This window comes from Haliotis cracherodii, unplaced genomic scaffold, assembly GCF_022045235.1.
Source record: "Haliotis cracherodii isolate W230 unplaced genomic scaffold, xgHalCrac1.p SCAF_29, whole genome shotgun sequence".
Classification (NCBI taxonomy): domain Eukaryota; kingdom Metazoa; phylum Mollusca; class Gastropoda; order Lepetellida; family Haliotidae; genus Haliotis; species Haliotis cracherodii.
The window spans coordinates 3,395,490-3,414,224 of record NW_027266285.1 but is presented as its reverse complement, the minus strand read 5'-3'; the positions used below and the strand labels follow the sequence as shown (position 1 = coordinate 3,414,224).

Here is an 18,735-nt window from a genome sequence, read left to right as displayed (position 1 = left end):
ATACGCTTTATAAAGCAAACCCGTTAACTTTATGCATGTGGATTAAAATCTTCACCCGTTGCCTTCCACAACCAACAGCTTAAGTAGGTTCTCTATTAATGTAACCGTGTTTCTGAAATATAGTGACTTTAACAGGCTATACGTTTTTAACTTCGGCCATCAAACTCTCTTTGCAATGTTAATGGGAACATATCATGAGGGGATATGAAGCAGTTTGCAAAACTTAGTCGTAATAGTTTCTATAAATCAAGGAACCATTATCTACACTGCTTCCATTGGAGAGCTATGTACATAGGTTCAGGTAATGTTTAAATGCTATTCCCATGCCAGTGTATGTATTGGTCTTTGATCGTTTGTGAATAGGTGAAACGTATTCTTCCTAATGAGACGATATGGAGTTCCGGCATTGCCCCAATAGACTTAAACGGAAATCAAACATACAGACATAGTTGATGATATTAGGGGATGTCCATGTATATTTGACAACATCATTGGAGAAAGTAATAGAAATATGAGAATGAAAATGTGCATTAGTCCCATCATGCAATGGTTGTTCTTTCAGGAGAGAGCATCACTGGCACGCCCAGCACCCATACCGACACACAATTAACGCATTAGCGTAATATACATATAATTTCACATTACTGACAAAAAGTTGCCAGTTAGCATCATTTAATGAAATTTGGATCCATTTCGGTAAACATGTCAATCGGATGCTGAAATCTCATGAACAACATTTACTGTTGGCCTCCACTACCCTTCTCGCAAGTTACGAGCGGTGTTCATAAAGAGCTTGTTATTGACTATATGCGATATCGATCGATATATTATTTGGGGGTGATGGTGGTAAGAAATTGTGTTTTCTTTCGAGACATATTATTCGTCAATCCTATAACACTGGCAACCCACCCTCCTTTCTCAATACATTTAAATCCCTTGCTTAATCCGTCAATTCCATTGCAAAGGTGGAGGAAGGATTATTGGCCTTTGACTTAGTCTACATAAAATGTTTGATCCTAAGGGTTTAAGTGAGTGAGTGAGTATGGTTTTACGCCGCTTTTAGCAATATTCCAGCAATATCACGGCGGAGGACACCAGAAATGGGCTTCACACATTGTACCCATGTCGGGAATCGAACCCGGGTCTTCGGCGTGACGAGCGGACGCTTTAACCACTAGGCTACCCGACCGCCCCCCTAAGGGTTTAAGAGCATCAGAGAGTATTATGTCATTAATGAGACGCTAAGATGCATCCTTTGACGTGTATTCACATTCTATGATGAAATTGACTAGATGGTGCACTTAAGTGAAGATGTGTTTCATATTGTGTGTGTTTATTCAGTTCGAGTTTATTCAGTGTATTTCTTATGTAATATGGAAAACTTGCAGACTACCATGACAACAATAACCAGTGAAAAACAACCACCACTACATGTTTATTTATAATAATGTTTTACATTTCAGATTACAATATCGAAAATGGCCAACAGTGATTCCGCCGTGGCGGAAATCCGACTGATTTTATCGCTTCAAACAACGTCATACCCGACTGGCCTCGGTTTGAACTATACTGATGTCAGGAACGATAACTCGACCAATGTTACATCGAACGCTAGTCAGCACATAAACCAAAGTTTGGCTCAAGCGGAAGTCACGGTACAGGCCGTTATTCTAGCACTAGCTGTGTTTGGAAATACATGTGTCTTGATCGCCTTGGCCAGAAGACGTAAAATCAACAGTAGAATGCATATGTTTATTATGCACTTGAGCATAGCCGATCTGTTGGTAGCATTCTTTAATATTTTACCACAACTTATATGGGATGTGGCGCAGAAATTCCAGGGAGGAGATGTTTTGTGTCGCTTTGTGAAGTTCATGCAAGTGTTTGTGATGTACCTGTCGACGTACGTGCTGGTGATGACAGCAATTGACCGATACAGGGCTATTTGTCACCCCTTGTCAAACCACAACTGGACAACCAAAACTGTCAATCTCATGATAGCAGGAGCTTATTGCATTGCGGGTGTTTTCAGCATACCCCAAGCCCTGCTGTTCAAGTACCAGGAACGTGTCGTTGGTACTGGGGAATATGATTGTTGGGTCCATTGGGATCCCCCTTGGATCCTGCAGTTGTATATTACATCATTCACATTCCTAGTGTATGTCATTCCGTTTTTAATACTTGTTTTTGCGTACGGGTCAATATGCTACACAATTTGGTCGAAATATAGAGTCACACGTGAACCCCTGGTGAAAAGGGAGGTAACAAATGGTGCTGTGGGTCACGTGATGTACACTTTATCCAATCAGAGTCCAGGAAGGACATTTGGAATTAGGAATGCCGGGATGCACCCAAGATCACATTCCAGTAGAGGTTTCTCCAGGGCCAAGCTGAAGACAGTGAAGCTGACATTTGTAGTGATCCTTGCGTACCTCGTCTGCTGGTCGCCATTCTTCATCTCCCAGCTATGGTGGCTGTACGATGAGTCAGCTCCGATGTCAAGTGAGTACATTCTTCCTTGGTATGAATAGCATAATAACTAAATATCAAGTGTCTGTACATTTCGACGAAAACTGTTATTTTCAAGGATTTATCTGCACGTTTTTGACAACTGATGACGTCCTTGGTGTTTTATGACGTCACTACACCGTTCAGTGACACCGTTGTATCCGCAGCAACGATATCAATTTACATTCACTCCTGAGAGATTGAGAGGATAACATACAATCCACGAGAAATTACGAATTGTGTCTGTCGACTTAGCTTTGTCGAGGAACTGAATGTTACTTCAATGGGGATAGATAATCTGCAATTCCCCGTGTCTCGTAAGGTATTCTTTATATTATCCATAGTCATTTTCACCCTAGAGAATTTTGAAAAATGTAGGTCCCACTATCCAAGTGGAGACGACAGCAGTGTTGGATCAACGTCACAAAACATCAATGACAACAACAGAACAATTGGAACGAACAATCATCATATAACGCTCAGTGATTACTAAAAATAATTTCACATATATCAATGCCATCATGGTCTTATTTCACGGAGACATTGGGCTAACTCACTCACAAGTATACTAAATATCAGCATAGCATGAACCCACTGACTCATTACCTCCTGGTGCATATAAAAGTAAAATTTCTTGATGCCAATCAGTATCCCGAAAGACGCTTACTGTTGAACTTAGAATTTGCATTGTTTCAGAAATATAGACCAAGTTGATAGGTCTCCGTCAGCGATATCATTGGTAAATGACAACGGGGTGCTAATAATGGAGACAGGCCAGTTGTTTCAAAGCGTGTCAAACGTTCCACGCCGTCGGGGTGTGCTGACAACACCCGACCCGCTGAAACTGACGTTACCAGTGGAGACATAATGCATGTTCATACCTTTGTAGGGGGCACGGGTGGCTCAGTCGTCTTAAGGCGCCGCGATTCGCTGTGCAGAGTTGCGTCCCTTGGACACGCCAGAAACCTATGATTCTGGGTTCGAATCCCGGGTCGCTCCGATTATGTCTCTAGGTTTGTCAGCACCATACCCGTGCTCGTGGGTTTCACCGAAGTGGTAAGCGTCTGAGACCTGCATCACTTCGGGCTTGCCTCCCACATTAAGCTGACACGCCGTGGATACTGGAATACTGTTAAAAACGGCGTTAAACCTAACTCACTCACTCACTCACTCACTCACTCACACCTTTGTAAAGTGACACATGTAACACCCTCAGATGGCTACCATGCAGAGTTCACATGGTCCTTCTATGACAATAAAGTAATGAAATGAAGCAAAAAAGAGTTCATCAATTCCCCTATGAACTTCATGTAAAACATGCTACCTCAACAAAGAAAAAACAGGGTTTCGCTTCCGCCATCGTACTTGAAACATACCTATACTAGACTGTAAAGGTGCGTTTTCCTTTGGAATCCTATGAAGTAAACGAAGCTTGCTTTCATAAGCCGATGTGTTGTTAGAAAGAAAATATAAAACGTTAATGCCTGAGAATATTTAGTTTTTATTACTAGTATCCGCCGAAATAAATTCTACTGGGCGTAAAAGGCAAAACAGCGGTGCAAATAATGAAAATGGACCACTGAAAATGAGTGTGTTTGCGAAAAGGGGTAAGTGTGTACTGCCCTATTGGCAGCACCCGCCACTCACACGATGTTCTTCAAAAAGTAAGTGTGTGTTGCCTGACGCCGCTCAGCAGAAGTCCTGACTAACAAATGCTGGGACAAACGGTATATTTTTAGACATGAAAGGAAGAATGACGACTTGAAAATTGTAGTCATCACTTTTGACATGAATCAGTGTGAGTGATGTCCACTACCTTTAATTACAACCACAGATTCTGGTATCGGTCAAGATATGAAGGCGATGTGAAGCTAGATTCAGTTGCTACTTGGATGTCCAAGCCTGGTAGATAATAATGGCTATGTTTTCCACTACTTCATTCAGTCACAATTTATAGTTAGGGGGCTCAGGCAAGACAAGTTGATGACACAGAATTTCACGAGAAGGAACATGTATATTAGTTATATATGTGTAGGTTACATACATATACGTCAATAGTTAATAAGGAAGAAGACCAGGGTACAAATGTACATATACTATATTTGCCATGCTTATTTGGGTCTTCATTCATTGCATATATTGTTACACAGTCGTGGGAAGAATTAACAAGACGGTGCATTTGCCAAATTTAGAACTGACAATTTCAGAGAATGTATAAATGTCTTTACCGTTATCATTCCGACTCCTCCATCATTCTTAAAATAAATATTGTTCGTTTCTCATATCCCTTTGATCAATTTAAGTCTGCATAATGCTAAATTCATCAATGAATTCAATTGGAAGAGAATACATGTACTTATGTTGACAGAGCCAGGATTTTGACAAAAGTAATGTTAATCAATGTTCATTTTCTTATCCTTTAATTCTTTTAAATCCTATGGATGATTTTAAATATTTTCTTGTGCTAATTATCCACTGATAATTTAAGTTAGGAATAAACTATATTCCCAATATTTCCAATACGTCCCTACTGTGGCACTCAATTTTGAGATGCTGACATAATTTTACGTCATCAGGCCTGTCCATATTGCTTTAGTTTTGCCAATATTATTCTTTAAATCTAGACATTTCATGAATAAACATTACGGTTTCACTGGTACTCAAACTGTTCCATCTATAAATATATCTGTGTCGTATGTATATTGTCCAAGTTAATGCTCCACATTATTCTTTTTGACACCTATTATGGCATTATTGCATACGAAAGGAGGTGTCCTGTTAGATCCAATCAGATTGTCATATTACATGTTTTGTTTTGAAACAGTATCAAAGCATTTTTCAAACTCTGAAAATAATGGAAGACCAAGTTTATTTTGTTATCATGTTCAAACGTGATATCATATGGAAGTCTTTAGTTTCCGCTTACACATCTTCCAGGAATGTTAATACATGTTCAAGGAATAGTTGCTTTTCGTATATCAGAGTATTAAGTGTCTTATTCTATTCTGTTTGTTGTACATATTCATGTATATTTCTTACAATGACTATAAGGGAGAAATAGGTTGTCATTTTTCTGTAGTTTATCTTTAGTGCCTTTAGGTATACAGATAATGACACCTCCGTTGTATGTTAGTCTTAAAATGTTATTTCTAAATATTTCAGCAATCTAACTACATACCCATTTTGCAATCTGTCCCAACAAAAATTGAGCAATCAATACCTGGGTTCTTTCATAGACTCTACATACAGCCTTTGTTATTTCACACTTAGTTTGGATGTGATAATGTTTCCTTTCACTTGTTGTTTCTCCAGGTGTAGCGTATAATGTCGTTGTTCAGTAAGAATGGTTCATCCATCGGTCATGAACTCAACTTTTCCAGTAAAAATACGATGAATTAGTTAACTGGCATAGTGCATAATAAAATGACAAAATAGTGTCGTGATTTCTCGCTTTCCTCTAGATTCTGTTCTTATTTGTATTCCGCTTCTTTTGCTTTCTTTCGGATTTTAACTTTATGTTTAGATACTAAGTACGTTTGGCATTCTTGAGTATTCACTTATCTTCTTTCTACTAATTTCTGTTCCATTTATATTATCTTTTCCTTAAATGTTTACAGTTTTCTGTATTTGTTCCTAAAAGATATTAATTTTTTTAATTTATCTCTTGTATAGATAAATGTTTCTAGCAATCTAGTAAGGATTTGTTGAACTTCTAGAAGCCCCAACCTCTTTCTTTGCAAGTGCGTTTGAAAAAAGTAAAAATCTTTTGCAAAGAGACCAGAGTTGTATTCTCCGAATAGAATCAATATTTATTTTGTAATACATCGTTCGAAAATTCAAGATTCGTGTAAAAGGAATATTGAATATATTCCGTAACGCAACGCATTTCCCCCTGTGACAAAGTAATGCCAAGTTTCTAGTGCCTGTACAGGACTGTGTTTGGCTTGTCCTCGTACTTATATAACCCCCAAGGGCATCAGCATCGAACTTAATAATCATAACCTAATACTAATGATGCTGATTAGTACTGGGTGTGTGAGCTTTATGTACACATTAGAGGTAGAGGTGCCTTCACGTATGTACATAATCAATGTCAAGATGAGGTGTTTATGGAACTGATTGATTCCGTGGAGTTTTACATGTACGACCGTACATGTGCAACTAAGACGAAGAAGGATGGTAAACAATATCATCAAATCCCTCAATACAATGATGCTGTAAAGACTTCTACACACAAAACTTAAGGGGTTGCATATGTGTGTATATTGTTATAACGTGTAGTATTTTGATATTTGTTAACAATTATGGCATTGTTAATCATGGACGTAAAGTAAACGTTTAAAGAAAAACTTAATCGAAAGATGTTACTCGTGCATATTGCTTTAAATATGACGTGGATAAAACACTTCTCATCGAATATGCTATAACGCATGATAGTAAAAATCGTTACTTCGACCCAATACCCATATTTGATGAATGTGTGTATAGGCATATAAGCGAAAGATCGCATTCGCCATGACAGTGATATTACAGCAATGCGTGTGATTACATCTGGTGCAGAAATCCAGTGGCTAAAACAAACATAGAAATTTAATCGTTTCAATGTGATCGTAAAAAGAGGCCGGCCTAAGCTTACAGCCTTCTAAGTCTGCGTCCAATATGTTTTGACCAGTATATCTTTGTTTAATGCAGTAGCCATTGAGCCACGCTATGCATACAACACAGGACATCTGCAGGCAGGAAACATAAACACGAAGACATTTTTCTAGAGTACGAGTAGGGTGAAATTAAATAGCACTGACGGAAAACGACATTTAAGCTTTTCAAAACAATTGCTGCAACAGTTTGTCTATTCGTGACAATTATGCATTTGAACAAAAACACAACAACAAAAATCTTCAGAATGCCAGTAGGACTTTTCTTTTGTCTAGTTTGGATAATTAAGGCAATATTGTCTATTTGTATGTAATGGGGAAAATAATCACATCAATTTGCGAAAAGCCTGAACTTTGGGACATATAAAACTGAGAGAGCCTAAATTGCTTTGAAATTGACACAAAAAACATTCCTTGGAGATCTAACGGCACCCTCTGAAAAATAGAAAAGCTATAAGATGCCAGCACTTTAATAACATTGCCAAAGGGGAGATTTGTTTCAACAAAGCTTAAAACACAGGAAGCAGCAAAGTGGGCAATTTAAAACACTGATCTTTGAGGACTGGAGAATGAATCTGTCAGCTATGTTTTTTTCTCCTAAATTTCATAAAAAGGTGAGTAATTTGATTTTCAAGCAAAGTTTATGTTGAAAGTCATGTGTTTATTCGCATAGCATGATCTGGTACTATATTCTAGAAAAGGTAATGATAAAAGGCTGTATTTGGGGTAGCTTAAAACAGTAATATTGACAGAAGCTGATGAACGTCAACAAATACAACTTCAATCCTTAATTGAATGATTAATTTACTGGTCTCAGATGATTGGAGGATGTTATGAGGGTCTGGGGGTCAAGACTGTAAAACCCACAAGTAAAAGTATCCGCAGTTCATTACACATGATCTAGCAATGATAATGTCAACTTAACACTCATAATTATTGGCTCTCTATCAATCCTGAGTTTAGTCCTATCTTGATAAATGATCATGAATTTAAAAATTCACAGCTGAATCATACTGCATAATACCTTTTGAAGAACTTCCATGTCAAGAAAAGAACGTTATCTATGATATTGAATGTACCCTCTGTGGATAGATTTTGTTGGAGAGACACATGCTTTGGCATGTATTAGTTCTAGAATTGCCACAGTTATACAAGTAGGATTGTATCGTCTAAGTAACCATAACTGAGAGACACAACAGAAAATTAGCCAGCATAGATCTGGCATCAACATAAATGTTTCCATATTTTGTCTATCAACATTAAAATTCAACAGTTGACTCCATCCATTGAACTGTTAGGATGTTCGAAAAAACACTATACCACCCATCTAATAGCCTTAAATGCAGTCGGCCTTATAACACGTCCATAGAAAAAGATATGTGGATTCGACTGTTATCATGCCATACGAATGTAATAACAAAATCAAAGACGTTGGCAGTCATTCTAACCAAGGAACTGCAAACGTCAATGTTTTTATTCTGTTTCCGCCATTCCAAAAAAGCCGACGCATCCATAATAACAAGAAAGGACGAAGGCCAAATGATACCAATGATTTGGTAGACATGTTGTCCTTCCTCCAGGAACCATTGGGACTGTACACAACACAAACAAGACAATACTCTGTGTCGTTGATAGAAATCGAATGGCCCCAGCAACTTTTGCTGATGGATGGGTGTTCAAACAGCAAGGGCCCACAGCATCGATCAGAGAGTCTAATTCTTGATATTGCTTTGAAGCGTTTGGCCAAACCAGAAAGAGACTCCACTAAATCACAAAAAGACTGCATGTTCCTGAATGTTGCGCACAACGGACTTGATGCTTTAAACTTACTGGTAAGCAGGGATAAGTTGAGTTGGCTCCTGACAACTCCGTATGACTATATATGAGGTCCACCCACGGGCGCTTACCGTTGTGAGGTACCCGATGACTGTAAAACATGGACAGCAAATTTGAATAGATAACAACAACTGAGAAATATCGTGACGATGAAAGGAATTCATTTGGTGTTAAAATGGAGTACTTTTTATCCCAGCGAGCAATAATGAATAGTGTCATGTTATTCATCAAATTGTTGTAGACCTTACATGTCGTCAAAAGATTACAGTCCACGGGGTTGTGAGAACATCAGTTTTATTCAGCAAGGCATAAAGAAGACACTCCCTGTGTGTGACACGACTTTGAAACATGCCTTCTGCCAGTCGTCTCATTCGACACTCACATGACCTTTGATTACTTGATCTTTAATCTATTGTGCATTGCTGTGCAGCGCAGGTGTGCCTGTAGCATAAGATTAGTATACGCAATGACAGGTGAGAAAGGGTTTTGAATTTAAAGGTATACTAATTGGCTAATATCATGTAAAACTAATGATGCGCAAACAATACAACAAAACACCCTTGGAAGTAAAATAGACTGGACCATTGACCCTTGACCCAATAGAAGCTGATCAGTAGCAAATATTGATAGGAAACAACTAATAATATATAGGAAACCAGGAAATGACACAAACCTCTGCTGAATCAAACAAGCTGAAATAGAATAAAAGTGATACCTTATCTACACTAAACATACTTACATATCTACAAGCTGCAAAATGAACACGTACTACAAAATGATTGTGAAGATCGAGACTTTAACGTAGTGATAGTTTACTCAAGGACATACTCCTTAATTGATACCATGTGATTGTAAATGGTGTTTCAGCATACTGGATTGTACTGTAACTGTAACTAATATTTATTATATGTAAGCACCACTACAATAATTTTTTAATCAAAGACATAAGTGACATATAAAACGATGCCTCATAATTCACATCTAAAACCTGAAGACATGTCCATTCCCCTTTTGTAGTTGATTCCAAAGCTCCATAAAAATCCGTAGAAGGGAGATATATTGCTGGGTCCAGCAAATGTACGACAACATCCCTGCCTCAAAGACTAATAATAATCTTTAATACAAAATCAGGGAAGATACCATATGTTCCCGCGTTATTAAGGTGAACAATTGACATGCCTTTTGATGTGTTTGTGGTGGGTGCCCCCGGTGGGGCAGGATACGCTCACCTTTTCGTGTTATGATCCCTGGTATCATCACTACATGGGGATGATTGATAAACACATGCTCATTATGTAGTTGGAATTGTAACTTTAGTGGCAATGTCTTATAATTATGTAAATGTCTTTTGTCGATTATATTTCTTAGATCAACAGTTAAGTTATTTGTGACAAGTGACAATCTGGATTCCCTAAAACTGAAAATATTTACTTAAAAATTTTAACTCTCAGAAAATAACAAGTTCAATTTTGTCAAAATATTGACATTGAGCAATCTAGCCCACACCGCTACCGAGGCTTCAACAAAAATTAAAGTCCGATGAGTATGCAAGATTCTGACTTTGTGTGCTGGCGATAAGGTGCCTCACTCTGGCAGTGAGAGTTCGAATCCTGGATGGGACTCAACCCCCCAAACACTAAACAAGAAAATGTTATCCTAAATATGATATTTGTTACATTTGACCACTTTCTAAATGGCATTGTGTTTTCATAACTCAATAACGTGTTTATTAAGTCACACATGTGTAACAGACAATCGTAGTGTTGTCATTATTAATATTCAACTGAAAGTTTCAAACAGGTTTCGGCGGGAACAAAAAAATAACAATAATTCACTTAGGGACAGACCAGGGACCAGTAATCACCTATCATACTTATTGAACGCACACATGGTTCCATATTCTGAAATGATAAATAACGTAACGTCACATCCTTGCTTCTCTTGGAAATTGGAAATACCTTCCATCGAAGGTATGGATAACAATGCCATAAGGCACACATGTCTTTTACACAATTTAACCACTTCTCAAGACTGAACAGAAAATTACTTTGGCAAATACAGCTAGCCTTTCTTTCAATTGGTGCCATGCTATTGTTCCCGCTCCAGTTCTTCTGATTGAATCATGCAGTTTGTAATTACTGCAACGCGATTTTAGTGAATCCGCGATTGTTATTTTGACACGGAAGGATCCTTTACAGAACTCACTGCCCAGTTACAGGCGTTTCGTGGTCAGCATTGTTACGCCCTGTTTTTCTTGGCGCTTGCAAAAGAGATTGAATAGCACGAGTTATTCTTCATTCAAAGTTGCTTTGATTTTGATTGTATTGTCAAAAACAAATAATTGTATTATTAGAATGTATCGCAAACTTAATATGCTTCTCGAAGAGGCCAGCGATCAAAGCACTATATAAGCGGTACAGCATTAGAGTTTCGAAAGATTGATTTTTAGGTGCGCACGACTGTTTAAACGATTGAGGGACTATCATTTACCACCGTATCGACATTCTTGCAAGACTCGCGACACAACGCAACTTGACCGAGCAGGAGTTTACAATAATTTAGAAATGCTCACGTACGACACTGATTTCCACAGTACAGCCGTGTCACGGGTATGAGGTACATCTGTCATTACTATTTCAATAAATATAATACTGGTAGATGGTATCAATGTCTGCCACAGAAATACGAACTTTACAATAAGCAACGTATATGTCTACTACCCATTGTAAAATAACTCAATTAAGTTGCATATTAAATGAATGTTTTTACAGCTATACGCTAAATCTTAGACTTAGCAGGTGATACATCTAGTCTATACTTTGGAAACATAACTGTAACAGTCATGTAGAAGGTACTGACAGATGCTAATCTTTTGGGAGGGGGATTAATGCTGTTTAGATGGAAGTAATCTCGAAAAAAACATTTTAGTGTTGACTGAAGTACTCTTGTGTTTCTCTGATTATCGTGACAGTTTTTCGTGATGTGCACTGTGGAGGTTCACCAGACGATGCATGTCGCTCGATTACAGACGTTGGTATGTCGAGGTGGCTGTAAGTTGTCTGATTGTCACGTATAATATAATGTCCCCGGTTTTCATTTCCCACTTTCCGCCAGGCCTCCTCATATAAGGGCCAGCATACAGTGGGCTAATAATCTCTCAAAATAGCCCATAATGGGCACTTTTATTACAGACCCGTTTGGTCTACTCAGCGACATCACTTGGCAGAATTCTGTTATTGAATTAATGAAGACATCGATCTGCGTTATTTAGGTTGAGAACACTGAGGTTGGGAAGAAATGGGCCTGTTGAGTACTGAGGCAGTTTTCTCTTCAGTTTTAAAGTTTCACAGTGTTTAATGTTTAATGTTTCAAGATAACAATAAAACTTCATATATCAAACCATGCTATCCTTGCATCCATCCGCGCGCGCGTGTGTGTGTGCGTGTGTGTGTGCGTGTGTGTATGTATGTATGTATGTATGTATGTATGTATGTATGTATGTATGTATGTATGTGTTTATATATGTGTGTGTATGTGAGTGTATGTATGTATGTATGTATGTATGTATGTATGTATGTGTGTGTTTGTGAGTGTATGTGTGTGTTTGTCTGTATGTGTGCATATGTGTGTGCGTGTGCGTGTACGTATGTGAGTATATGTGTGTGTATGTATGTATGTATGTATGTATGAATGTATGTGTATCTGTGTATATATGTCTGTGTATTTGTGTGTATGTGTGTGCATATGTGTGTGTATGTGAATGTTTGTATGTGTGTTGCGAATATTCACACATAGTTGAAATTGTGATTCAACATTTACTAAAAAAAACATTTTACCAGTAAATAATGTGATCATGTTATCTACGCCATATCTTACCTCACCGGGGAGGCGATGAGATGAAGAATTGGTGATCAGCTACACACCATGTGACAGTTTGTGTTAGCCTAGAAACCTGAAAGTTTTCAACTTTCACTTTACAACGTGAATACCGATTATCTACGTCAAGTTAAGAAAATACATGGCAGATCATCACACTATATGAACTTATACATATAAACCGTCGAATCGTTTATCAATTTCCAATGTGTTTTTTTTTTATAGAAAGTAAAATCTGCATAGAATGCCAGACAAGTAGTGTAGCATGATCTAATCCACGACTGCTATGTTGTTATTTGCGGTGCACTTGAATAATGATCACGCTATGACATATTGTAGCCTGCTGAAAAAATGCAATGGATGCTGATCATGTTTGGCCTGAATATATCAATAAACAGAACACAGCTTGTACGATGTATACACATGCACAAACAAAAGTTAAGCGCCACACACCATATTTGTGAGCTGTTACTTTTGGCACTTAATGATGACTATTATAACGAGATGTACGATTGTTATAAGCCGTATATGTAAACCTCATGTGATGCAAAAGTTGTTCCAAAGCAAGTTTATCTTGTGTTCCAAAAGAATATGAGCAGAAAGGAATTTTACCGAAGACCACAACTTGAAGGATTAGAAAACACTGAAAAACTTTTTTTGTCATGTAACTGTCATGATATCAGCAGACCATATCAGGTGTCACATAGACACCCTAGGGAGTGTCTATGCAAGACAGAAACGTCAGTCACGTGTGCATGATCCACGGACAATGACCACAGCTTCAACCCTACGCCTCATACTCATTACAAGTGGTTGAATGCTTCTCTGAGGCAAACGGATCCATTCTTCATGAAGTGCACCTTCAAGTCCAGCGAGATTTTGAACTGGGGGATCACGATGTCTGATTTTCCGGCCAAGAATGTCCTAGAAATGCTCAATCGGATTAAGATCCGGACTACAGGCCGGTCAAGGAAGAGTGGCAATAGCTTCTTGACGCAAATAAGCCCAAACTGCCCGAGATCTGTGTGGTCTAGCATTGTCGTCCATGTAAACAGGTCTTGTCTGAAGAGGATGGTTGTCAAAATGAGGGACTACCACTGGACGAAGAACGGCATCTTGGTATTGTTGGCCATTCATGTTTCCACGAATTGTCACCAGCGGAGGTTTGCAGCCGAAGGAAACACAACCCCATTATCTTTTGTGCATGTGTATATATATAGCTTTGGTATTTTAATTTTATATAATTCAGTGCAGCCACAGAGCAGGTGGGTGGGCTGGTGTTAAGTGGTCCACAGTAGGTACAGAGCAGGTGGATGGGCTGATGTAAGATGGTCCACAGTAGGTACAGAGCAGATGGATGGGCTGATGTTAGATGGTCCACAGTAGGTACAGAGCAGGTGGATGGGCTGATGTTAGATGGTCCACAGTAGGTACAGAGCAGATGGATGGGCTGATGTAAGATGGTCCACAGTAGGTACAGAGCAGGTGGATAGGCTGATGTTAGGTGGTCCACAGTAGGTACAGAGAAGGTGGTCGGGCTGATATTAGGTAGTCCACAGTAGGTACGGAGCAGGTGGAAGGGCTGATGTTAGATGGTCCACAGTAGGTACAGAGCGGGTAGGCTAACGGTTTATGCTGGATTGGATCGGCACATGGAACGATCGACGGAGGAGGGCACTTTCAGATTGTAGAATCATGTGTGAAGAAATGCGAAGACTAGATTGGTGATTTGCATGGAAAGAAAGGATGGGTAGGGTGTATATATTAATTGTAGTGACCGACGACAGAACCACCAATTCCTCGGACTTGCTGAACCCTAAAACACACCAACCATCTTGGCTAAAAGTAACATGCATGATGTGCCCAAAACTTTTTTACTGTGATGCATTTAGAACCTTGACCTGACCAACATGTTGCCGATAGTGTCAGGTACACACAATCAGTTACTGATATACACAAAGAAAAAAAGTTAAGGACACCCCTATTTCTGAACCATGACAAATGGCAAAAATCACGGCATGGGATGACTGACCATAGGAGCCGGGCGATACCAATGTCATCGGATAGAACAAACAGTTGACAACAAATAAAGAAGATATTGGTGAGTTGTGATTGAAATTTACTGACATGGTAACACACGTACTGTTTTTGACCTTAGACAATACCTATAAAAAGTATGGAACTGCAGGATTAAGTAAACAGGATGGAGTAAACGAGTTACGTTTGATGTTTCATGTGAAAATGTTCCTTTAAGCCTCTACTTGACATGACACGTGAAACAGACCAGTAGCGGGTATAACCGCCACGTGCCCGGATGACGCACCCCACCCTACGTCTCTTACGTCCTACGTCAGACGTTGGATCTGTTGATGGGTCAACAACAACCACTCCTGATGCAATGCTGCTTCCAATTGTCGTAAATCTTGTACAGGAGAATCTCGTGCCTGTATGCGCCGCCCCAAAATACCCCAAATATGTTCCAGGGGGTTCAAATCTGGGCTGATTGCTGGCCAGGGTAGAGTCGTTATTACATTGGCCCTCATGTAATCAACGACTGCATGCGAACGATGAGGCCTGGCATTGTCATCCATGTACTGATGTCGAGTAGCAAGAGGGTGGTTGTCAAAATGAGGAACGACGACTGGCCTCAAAACGTCCCGGATATACTGAGCCCCTGTTAAGTTGCACCTTATGGTGATCAAATCCAACCTGCAATCATGAGAGAAACACCCCAAAACCATTACCGAGCCCCCGCCGTTGGCAACAGTCGGTTTAATGTCCCTGAGGGTGTAGGCCGTCTTACGGTGCCTCCAAACTCTCGTTCTTCCATCAGTGACTTGGAACAGAAAGCGACTTTCGTCTGACTAATGGATCCGTCTTCAAGTTTTCAGATTCCAGTTCTGTCGGGCAACACACTATGCAGCTTTGTGGTGATCTTTCAACAATGGACGCTTTATGACTCGTCAAGCCCTCAGTCCTGCTGCTCTCAGCTGGTTCCTGGCTGTTCTGGTTCTGAAACAAGGATTGGGCAACCACAGCTGTTTCAGACGAGTACTTGGTAAAAGGGGTTATCGGCGTATGATACGAAGAAGGTCCCTGTCTTCGCGATGTGTCGTCACAGGAGGTCTTCCGGATCTGGGACATTCCTGTACATCATCGGTCTGAGCATGTTTCTCGATGTTTCTAAACGGCTTACGACAGTGTGGTCATACCCCAAATTCCGACCAATGGCATTACAAGACATTCCTGCGTTATGCATGCCGATTATTTGACATCTTGTGGCGTTTGATAATCGCCGTCTTGCCATGGTCACACAATGTCATGGAATAACTGTTTAAAACCGAGCTTAAGAAAGCAATTTTAACGTTTGGATATACTTCTTTTAGAGATACTCGAGGGTAGCATGCTGCACGGGCATACCATGCATGGCACGTGAGCTTTCGTCGCGCATGACTGATTACATCATCTCGAGAAACATAATTCTTCCCGTAATTATATCTTTATGACTGTTACAAATATTGGGACCAATGAATAATGAAATTTATTAGGGTGTGCTTAACCTTTTTCTTTGTGTAGTTTGGTCTCAATGGTGGTTAACGCGATGATCCTCACCATCTAGTGCAATTATATGACACCGACGGTATAGCGTTTATAGAGATACAGTTCGACTCGAAATCTCTGCGGGGTAAGCCAATATTGTACGGTCATAACTTAGATTTCGCTATCTTTTTTAGTATCCTAGGTCGTCGGGTTAACTGTTCTTGTGATCTCAATTATGACCCTGCGAACCATGAATATTAAACCTCGAACTAAGGCCCAACGTCTTATATTAGTGACATACACTACAGCCAGAGCCAAAAGTTCCCATTTAAGCATGCTGGTCCACCACGGCAAAGACTGGGCAATGACTACTGGACTGCGTCATTGATGTCCTGGAGTAAGCTGATGTTTTATGACATAGTAAACAGTATTCTGTAATATGAAGTGTCTGAGATGATTAAATACTCTCTTGCTTCGTTTAACATCAGTTTTAGTATAATGAAATATCACAATAATGGTAAATCAATAGTTATCTTGATATTACATTGAGAATACTCTTGAAGAGAACTATCAGTGCCTGGATATAAAATGAAAGTTTGTAAACAGCTTGTTCTCACTGAAACATGCGATTTTGATAGCACTACAGTCTGAACATTACACACCAGCTTCAGTTACTAACCAATTATGAATGATTATATATAGTTATGATAATCATAAATAGTTATGATTGTTATACGTATAATTCGTTATGACAAATCTATCGACAGCATCAAACTTACTTAGCCATAGCTAGAGCGTAAGGAAAAACATCAATCAGTGGAGTGGAGTGGAGTGGAGTGGAGTGGAGTGGAGTGGAGTGGAGTGGAGTGGAGTGGAGTGGAGTGGAGTGGAGTGGGGTGGGGTGGGGTGGGGTGGGGTGGGGTGGAGTGGAGTGGAGTATTTTGCTAGATGTAGGTGTGTGTTTGTACAACTTCATGTACAATAACATGATAAAAATAAAAGCAAAAAAACCCTGTTAGTTTCGAGCATGACCCAAATACAGCGTGATATCCAAGTCATGTTCGGTTCACGACCTTTCCGAAAAATCCTATCGGGAACGGAGAACATTTTTTTATTTATCGCCAGAAAGACAAATCAAAAGAAACACACACAATGATTTCCAGCCTGACAATTAACAAAAATTCTCTGGAAACCATGTAGTGAAACAATGTTCACTTACTGAAGATGAACATAGTTATTATTGCACCGAGCTGCCTGGTTACGTTGACACACTCATGCAAGCCTGCGATGTCATACATTCTCACCACCAAATTCTATTTAGTCTTACGACAAAGAGGAAGCACTGAGGACCTTTTGCCACAGGTAGAAACAAATCAATGAATCCGAACAAATCTCCTTGACATTATAACATAACCAAACTCGGGTGATAGTAATCTTGTGACATTCTCGTTTCAGACAACAGCATTGTAATAATGCTGCTCCTGGCAAGTCTCAACAGCTGCTGCAACCCATGGATTTACCTGGCCTTCAGCGGGAACCTCATCAAATATCTCTCCCCATGTTACAAGTCAAGCTGTATGTCTGATCAGAGAAATCAGACGTACACCAATTCTAACACTGACAATAGCCTCAAAAACAGATCCACTATCGAACTGGAGAAAATGGGCACCAGGGAGAAATTCAAACGCATGGGTTCTTTGACATCACTCTTAACGTCGCGGATCTCACGGAAAGAAACCATCATTACAACGACGTTGAAAAGACCGCAAGCTCCAGTACAAGATGAGAGTCCAAAATCCCCTCACGTGACCAAACGTGCACGTGTACACGAAAGACCAGCCAATGAAATTGTGGAGGCACAAATGAAATGGGACAGGAATATGGGCATGGAATGTACGAGGTCCCCGATCCTTGTGTTAGCGGACGAACTGCCGAATGGCTCGCCGCTATCTGAGGATGACACGATAGAAACTTTAGGGACATCATTCTAGAAATTATGATTAATTTCACGAGGGAAAATTTGAAGTCCTTTACCGATAACAGTGGCTATTGTGGGACATCTAAACTAGCTTTATTGATGACTAGTTATGAAGGATGAACATGCAACGATTCTTCTTTCGCGGTGTCACGTGGACAATAGAGAACATGACAGATGCATAAAAAGGCATTTTTAATCAGTTCTGTGTAAGACACGGTTCAACACAACCAATAGGCGCCTTTCAGCATCGCTTTCGGTGCAACCTCTGTCATCTTGCCGTATTCAAGGAAGGACAGGAAGAACATAGTGTAACTTATATCTTTTGCCTACGACTCAACTGAC

At 39.6% G+C, this 18,735-nt stretch overlaps 1 protein-coding gene across 1 annotated transcript in view; it reads left to right on the top strand.

Annotated features, from left to right (window-relative positions):
* Positions 1–18,406, top strand: part of LOC139473512 (cephalotocin receptor 2-like) — a 40,892-nt gene extending 22,486 nt beyond the window's left edge. Inside the window, exons 2-3 of the mRNA XM_071256132.1 lie at positions 1,464–2,502; positions 17,871–18,406. Coding sequence (XP_071112233.1) covers positions 1,479–2,502; positions 17,871–18,406 — 1,560 coding nt within the window. The 5' untranslated portion in view covers positions 1,464–1,478. The remainder of the gene's footprint in view (positions 1–1,463; positions 2,503–17,870) is intronic.
* Positions 18,407–18,735: the final 329 nt, after the last annotated feature.